The sequence below is a fragment of the Haliotis cracherodii genome, unplaced genomic scaffold (genome assembly GCF_022045235.1).
Source record: "Haliotis cracherodii isolate W230 unplaced genomic scaffold, xgHalCrac1.p SCAF_9, whole genome shotgun sequence".
Taxonomy (NCBI): Eukaryota; Metazoa; Mollusca; class Gastropoda; order Lepetellida; family Haliotidae; genus Haliotis; species Haliotis cracherodii.
Window position 1 is genome coordinate 7,639,588 of NW_027266343.1, and position 8,940 is coordinate 7,648,527.

General features: G+C 39.5%; 1 protein-coding gene across 1 annotated transcript; it reads right to left on the reverse strand.

Moving 5' to 3' along the window:
- Positions 1–353: 353 nt before the first annotated feature.
- On the reverse strand, positions 354–3,543 carry LOC139451676 (E3 ubiquitin-protein ligase TRIM33-like). Its single transcript, XM_071232997.1, has 2 exons — positions 2,436–3,543; positions 354–400 (listed from the first exon to the last, which is right to left on the reverse strand). Exons 1-2 carry the CDS (start codon positions 3,541–3,543, stop codon positions 354–356), a joined length of 1,155 nt encoding a protein of 384 aa, XP_071089098.1.
- Positions 3,544–8,940: the final 5,397 nt, after the last annotated feature.

Consider the following 8,940-nt stretch of genomic DNA (forward strand, 5'->3'; position numbering starts at 1 on the left):
GAAGTTCTCGTGAACAGCCTTCCCCACATCGGGCTTATCTCATGGATCACTTCGGTATGGGAAACCCCCTCCCCCCCACCCCATCCAAACCTTTTTGCCACCTGCCTGAACTACCTACTACAAGTCTACCTCAGTCCAGTACCGTTCCTGAAAGCCCTTTATGTCGACACTCCGTCGATGGACTGGAAGGGCCTCTTTACCTGTGCCTTTCCCCTTGGTCCCTCCCGGAGAAAGTGTTGCAGAAAATAAAAGTATCGGATTGCATGGTCATCCTGATCACACTGATTTGGCCAAGCAGAATGTGGTTCTCTCATTTTCTTTCTCTGTTGATGGAAGGTCCGCTCCCATTTCCATTACGTAGGGTCCAGGTCGGACATTTTCAAAATCATCATCTCACCACCTGGAAATCATCACACAGAATATGCAAGCATCCAGATTCTCTCAATCTGACTCTTCAGCTGTGCCAAAGTCATTCAGACCAATAATAAGACTACCAGTTATCATACTATCCATGCACTAGCACCCACTGTTGACCATCCTGATTGACTACTCTGTCCCGTCTGAGCACTTAAATATTATCTCACTGCTACAAATTCACATTGCTGCCACACAAGAGTCTGGTGAATGTGAGAAGTAACAGGGGCGTGGTAACCCGCATATTCCGGCATTTTAGGGGGAATAGACTGGTCCGTACGGGGAGTCAGGTGATGCATGAGATGGTAGAGAGAGTACAGTAGATCTACAAAGGAAAGAGAAGAACCAAATTCCTGCAGCCGGTAATTCTTTGTTTCCTAATCTTCATCTTCTTTTTCTGCATCAGAAATACCCCCGACCTGGAGTCATCCAGATTGTGTGTATCAAAGTGGTCGAGCGGATCCACGTGGACCCGTGCGAGTCATCCTCCAATGGTGTCCACGATTCAGGTAAGATCTGTGAACGGGTTAACTGGTGCGTAACGGCTGCTCCCATATGGAGGCCATGCGGTTGACTGGACAATCCTGTAATGGACTGGTAATCCATGAAGTCCATGTGGACCATGCGGGAAATGTACGGCGGTCGAGCTTTTTCATCCACGGTAGACTGGTAATCCGTGTAGCCCATGCAGGCCAAATGGTCCATGTGGGTGCCATGTGGAGGCTCATCTGATGGTTTAACCGGACAGTTGGATCGAAGGAGCCTGAGGACGAGCATCCTGTAGGGCTAAGCCAGACGGCTGGTTGGTAGAACTTGATTGGTCTATAACCCCGTTCAATGGCCATACGGCCAAAGTGCTGACAACAACGGTCCCCTATGCGGCCTCTTGGCCGGATGATTCTTCTGAGCCTGATGTGAAACAAGTCAGTTTTCAACCGTTCTACCTCCAGCTACAGAGCTGGAAGATGAAATTCAAATAATGATGCCATCTCGGCTTTCTGTTGAGCAAACAGCTGCTGCAACAGACTGACGTGGATGACGGGAGACAGTACCGGCGGTACAGACGTCTTAGGGGTGGTCAGTTGATCAAGCAGTGGTGTAGGTAACATGTCAGGATATCACGAAAATTATATTCGTTCAAATTAAACAAGCTTCAGAATTTAAGAGTTAGATTTCAGTATTGTGAAAGTAGCAACAGCATTGCGGTAATAATAAGGAACAAGAGTCATCAGAAAGATGACATATCCCCCCGGCAGCTGTCTGTAAAGTAACCACTAGTAAATGTGCAATTTTGTATGTAATGAGTCAACAGTTGAATGTTCTTTAAGAAACATACATTGTTTACCCACTGAATGGTTTTTGAATTCTGGTCTGGAAATGAACCCGTTCCCCAATGGAGTCTAGGGCCGACTTCTTTCCATAAAAATTTGTAAAAAAAATAAATATCAAAAGGCACCACTTCAGTTTGTGCCTGATAGCCTTGCCAAGTTTCGATCAAATACACTGAATGGTTTTCGAATTCTGCCCCGGAAAAGGAAATGATTACGGACGGACAGACGGACGGACAGACAGACTGGCTGATCGCTAAATCCCCCCGCATTATATGCCGGGGGGATAAAAAAAATGATATGATTAATTTTATGCTTCAAGGGAAATGTTTATCATCATGCATTTTGGTAAACGATGATTGTCATGATTCTTTTGTATAAACAACACCATGGCATGAAGTATTATCTTAATCATGCCTCTTATGGTAGCCCACCGTAGGCCCCAGTTCACTGAGTGGGCGATCTGTATGTACGCACTGATAAGCTGTGCATATTAGGTGTTGTAAGATCAACCGTAGCTTTCAAATCCTGAGGTTGCGATCTTCAAATTCAAAAACATTACAATAACTGTGGTGCTAGGATCAGTTTGTTGCATTTGTGCACACAATCAGATACGTGTGGGTCTGTGTGTTGATTTGTCACTGAATTGGAGTCGACAGAAATCAAAAAGAAATTTCAAAAGAACAAACTTACTTTGGGGCAGTTTAGTAAATGTTCCAAATTCTCTCATCAAACACAGTACATTTTCATACTTCGTTGGCTTGAACTGTATGTTGTATACATCTTCATTGCCTCTTGTTTTGGAACTCTGACGTTGTACTAATAAACTATCAATGCTTCTCTTGATTGATGGATATATTTCCAACATCTCCACAGCATCAGCTTTCTGCTTCGCTTGTGCAAAATATGTGTCTGTAGACTCAATCATAGCCAGAGTTTGTTCATGAGATGCCATCGTCTTGTTGATAACTGAAGACAGACTGCTACTGTTTCGCTGGACATTTTCAATCAGTCCACGTTTACGATTGTCCAACCTCTGTTTCAGTTCATGAAATATTCTGTTGATATCCAAAATAGATCTTGCCTTAGCTTCTTCAATACATTTTAGCTCTTGAGTTCCATCTTTCCTTTCCTCTCTCAGGCGATTTGCTCGAGCATGAACCTGCTTAATCTTTGTGTCTAATTCTTCTTTCCTTGTTGCGGCAGCTTCCTCTAGTTTTTGTAGCTCATGATCCCTGTGGTCTAACACTGTACAGGAAACACAACATAGTTTCTCCTCTGTTGCACAGTAGAACTCGAGATGATGTTTGGGATGGTTTGGGCAAAAATGACCTTTTCCAAAACTTTGTATTGGTTGTTTCAGAACATCATTTAAAGAAAGTATCGAGTGGTCTCTGCTAACCCGGTGACGTCTATGAACAAAGTCACATTCCTTACACAGATAGCTCTGACACTCTTCACATCGTGACACTGCCGCTGTCTTCTCTAGACACTCACTACAGAGGACCTTCTTATCTTGCTTGATTTGCAGGAACTCCACCAGTTTGTCTCTGAGACTATCCACTTCTAGTGTATCAGCATTTCCGGTTACTTTTTCAACCTTACGACAAAGAGGACATGTGATTTTGCCTCTTCCCTCCTTGTTGAGAAGCTGTTGTAGACATTGTGTACAGAAGGCATGGAGGCAGGAGTGGAGGAGACGAGGACGTCGGTCTGTCAGGTTAAAATGTTCCACACACACAGGACACTCCAGGAATGTGTCTTTCAAGCTACCTACGTCTACTTTATCTTGTTCAGACATTCTCCACAGGCACTGCACCTAGAGGAATAAGCAAAGCAGAATGAAATTACATGCTTCTGAAACATTTGGATAAGTATTTCTTTCTATAGAATGCCATCAGGTGATGAAAAGTGCAGAACTTTTGCCCATAGGCTGGCGCGAACTTGAATTCTAATAATAGCGCAGATGACCACAGATAGTTTTCTTATTTTTCTGAATATATTTGATGATCAGTGTGTGAGCCCAGCCCATGATACCACTGGATGAAAATAAGCTTCGCTTTCATATATTTCAAATAGATTCAATGCTAGAAGGCCCATAGTGACGTCAAAACCATTGCCACAGGTAGTGACAAATCCTGGCTGTACACCTACTTCATTGGATTTTTTTACTAAGATATTATGCTTTGATACAGTTTCCATGTCCACATATGTCTATTTATCAAAATCATCCCAAATTAAACCAATTGATATTCTGTGTAAGTTGAAACATGTTTGTTGAAGTCACGCGACCATGAAATACTCTCTCACAGGGTAAAAGTCATTCAATAAAAGAATGTGTTCCATCTGTCTTAGGGGCGGAGGGGTAGCCGAATGGTTAAAGCGTTGGCTGGTCACGCCAAAGACCCAGGTTCGATTCCCCACACGGGTACAATGAGTGAAGCCCATTTTCAGGTGTCCCCCGCTAAAAGCGGCATAAAACCATACTCACTCACTCCATCTGTCTTAAGGGGAGAAGGGGGTCGATTGCTATGTTTCATGCAATCATTGATCACTAAGCTTTCTAAATCCACTTTAAAATAGCAGGAGCTACAACTGTAAACATGTTTATAATTGGATGAAAGACAGTCCCCAGTTTCCTTCTCGAAGTGACCAAGAAGTCCCACCAAGAATGTCCAGAAATATAAATAAATCTGACATTTTACTGATTGCATCAAAATTCACTGACAGATATATTACTTAAGGGCAGTTTAACACTGTTTGTTTAAATTTGTTTTGACAGATTTGTCATTGAAGGTCTGAAGTGATTGTTACAGAAGATATCCATAGCGCAAAAACAGATTGAAGCCAGTTCTTAAATGATCTGTAAATGTGTTGTACCATGACTATTGATTTAAGGTCATCTCTGCACCCTGTAAGCTCCTAACCAACTTGTACATAGGACGGGAGTTGTAGTCTAAACAATCTCATGTCAGAATGGCTTGAAAACTAAAAAAACAAGACCCCCTTAAAAAGTCAAAATAGCCACAAACCCGTCGTCAAAATAGCCACTAAGAAAAGTCCTAACGGCCATAAACAAAAAGGTCCGAACAGCCACATTAAAGAACTCAGAATAGCCACGGCCTTACTGCATTTTCAGGGGATGTTGTATATCTACCAAAGCATTATTAAATCCATCAGATATGTGTTTTCAATCACGTATAGCTTATGGCAATCACATATTTTAATCCACTTTAAGGATTTTAATACAGAACAGAGATCTAGGTAATGAGCTTGTTCTCTTAAACAATAAGACAGATTAAACAAACCCACCTTACACAATAAGACAGATATATCAAGCCTACCTTAAACAGTAAGAGATTTAACAAACCCACCTTAAACAATAAGACAGATATAACAAGCCCACCTTAAACAATAAGATAGATTTAACAAACCCACCATAAACGATAAGACAGAGATAACAAGCCTACCTTAAACAATAAGACAGATATAACAAGCCTACCTTAAACAATAAGACAGATAAAAGAAGCCCACCTTAAACAGTAAGACGGATCTAACAAGCCTACCTTAAACAATAGGATGGATATAACAAGCCTACCTTAAACAGTAAGACAGATATAACAAGCCTACCTTATTCAATAAGATGGATATAAAAAGCCTACCTTAAACAGTAAGATGGATATAACAAGACTACCTTAAACAATAAGACTGATATAACAAGACCACCTTAAACAGTAAGGCAGTTATAACAAGCCTACCTTAAACAATCAGATAGATATAACAAGCCCACCTTAAACAGTAAGACGGATATAACAAGCCTACCTTAAACAGTAAGACAGATATAACAAGCCTACCTTAAACAGTAAGACAGATTTAACAAGCCCACCTTGAACAATAAGACAGATTTAACAAACCCACCTTAAACAGTAAGACGGATATTACAAACACAACTTAAAAAGTAAGAGAAATTTAACAAACCCACCTTAAACAATAAGATGGATATAACAAGCCTACCTTAAACAGTAAGACAGATGTAAGAAGCCTATCTTAAATAGTAAGACAGATTTAATAAACCCATCTTAAACAGTAAGACAGATTTAACAAGCCCTTAAACAATAAGACAGATATAACAAGCCCACCTTAAACAGTAAGACAGATTCAACAAACCCACTTTAAACAGTAAGACAGATTTAACAATCCCTTAAACAGTAAGACAGATATAACAAACCCACCTTAAACAGTAAGACAGATTTAACAAGCCCTTAAACAGTAAGACAGATATAACAAACCCACCTTAAACAGTAACACAGATTAAACAAACCCACCTTAAACAATAAGACAGATATAACAAGCCCACCTTACACAATAAGACAGATATATCAAGCGTTCCTTAAACAGTAAGACAGATCTAACAAACCCACCTTAAACAATAAGACAGATATAACAAGCCTACCTTAAACAATAAGATGGATATAACAAGCCCACCTGAAACAGTAAGATGGATATATCAAGCCCACCTTAAACAATAAGACAGATATAGCAAACGTACCTTAAACAATAAAATGGACATAACAAGCCCACCTTAAACAGTAAGACGAATATAACAATCCTAACTTAAACAATAAGATGGATATAACAAGACCACCTTAAAAAGTAAGACAGATATAACAAGCCTACCTTATTCAATAAGATGGATATAACAAGCCCACCTCAAACAGTAAGACAGATATAACAAGCCCACCATAAACAATAAGACTCATATAAAAAGCCTACCTTAAACAGTAGGGCAGATATAACAAGCCTACCTTAAATAGTAAGACGGATATAACAAGCCCACCTTAAACAGTAAGACAGATATAACAAGCCCACCTTAAAAAGTAAGACAGATTTAACAATCCCACCTTGAACAATAAGACAGATTGAACAAACCCACCTTAAACAATCAGACAGATTTTACAAGCCCACCTTAAACAATAAGACGGATATAATTAACAAACCCACCTTAAACAGTAAGACAGATTTAACAAACCCACCTTAAACATTAAGACAGATATTACAAGCCCACCTTGAACAATAAGATGGATATCACAAGCCCACCTTTAACAATAAGGCGGATATAACAAGCCTACCTTAAACAATAAGACGGATATAACAAACCCACCTTAAACAATAAGATGGATATAACAAGCCCACCTGAAACAATAAGACAGATTTAACAAGCCCACCTTAAACAGTAAGACAGATATAACAAACCTACCTTAAACACTAAGATGGATATAACAAATCCACCTTAAACAGTAAGACATATAACAAGCCTACCTTTAACAATAAGATGGATATAACAAGCCCACCTTAAACAATAAGACAGATATTACAAGCCCACCTTAAACAATAAGATGGATATAACAAGCCCACCTTAAACAGAAAGACAGATTTAACAAACCCACCTTAAACAGAATGACAGATATAACAAGTCTGCCTTTAACAGTAAGACAGATTTAACATCCATATATTCCTTATGTGTATCACTTCTAAATGCCTTTCAAAGACCTAACATAGTTGGTAGTTTGTAAGTTTTAAAAGTATCATTAAATGAAATATAGATACAATATTATAAATATAGATATAATATTATAGAAGTTAATATACAATGTTGGCTCTATGTTGGCCTAATATCAGCATGTCAACATTCAACCAACTTTGGCCCAGATTGATGTCAGTGTGTTTGCTAGGATGTGTACAGTGTACATGTTAGGGGCTGTTATTACAATGTAATCTCTTCGAGTAGAGTTCCCTTATTGTTGTAACCGATCTCAACAAATTACTCTGATCTGTACTGACCAGTGTACCAATTTGTTGTGAAATTATAAGTAAACTGTGACCCAAATAAGACCATTTTGATTTTTTTGCCGTAGCCGTTATGACTTTTTGTGGTGGCCGTTATGACTATAGATTGTGGCCGTTTTTACATTTTTCTGTGGTCGTTTTGACTTTATCCTGTGACTTAGGTTATAGCTAAAACGGCACCTGAGCAAAACGTCACCGGGCGAAAACGTCACCGATTGGCGAAAACGTCACCGATTGGCGAAAACGGCACCTTATTTTTTTTTTAACTTGGTAAAATAAATGAAATTTAACTTACATGGTAACTTGCAAACACCAATAATTGTGAAATGTTGAAACACGTTTACATTAGAAATTAGCATCTTCTCCAACAGTATTCCAACTTAGCCTGTACACTACTCAACTTATTGTGAAAACATACAATGCTTTGAAGTATGAAATGAAAATAAATCCACATCGTCTCTTACAAACACAAATAACAGGTAATACCATGTGAATACATCAAATACATCCAATAACATGTAAATAAACCATAATTACTACAACATGATCGTTCTTATCGTTGTTAAAAATAGAGGTTCCGTTTTCGCCCGACACATAGTAGCCATTTTCGCCAAAAGCGGGGCCGTTTTCGCCGAAGAAATCGGTGACGTTTTGCTGAGGTGCCGTTTAGCCTGCACCCTGTGACGCCCTTCTCGCATGAGGCAGTTTTGACCTGCTCCCCATTGGATCTTGGCATTAACATACGTATGAGCACTGACGTGGTTGGCAATACTGCACACAAATACCCATTTAATCTGTGTAATTGTCACGTTCGTTCGACAAAATGTAGTCACATTAACACCTGAACAAATTCAATGTCCAGGGCATCGCCAACAAAACACACCTGATAAGGGCTCACATAACTTCCTACTTTCGCTTTAATCTATTGATGAGTCATCGATCGGGACTGCAACCAGAGCACTTTGTCGAATTCAATTCATGAAGTGATTTAGATTTGCAGACATGACTATACGTGTAACTTATTTACTACAAAATACACCCAAAGGTTATATTATACTCATTTACTGAGTGCGATGACAGGCAATAAGAAACTGTTCACGATGTCGAGATGTGCACATATTTACTCTGACAAGAAGTATTTTGCGTGTCATAATTAGCATCCCAGTTCGTTTCACACACTTACCTAACTGGTATACACCCTGCGTATGGAAAGAGTCTCTTTTGCCCGCATTGTACCACCATACGACCTGGGTAAAAAGACGCCTTGAATGAGGAAATGATATCCCAGGTGACACGTTACAGGGAGATAACTCATGTATTATTATTCAAGCCATTCACGCCGACACACACA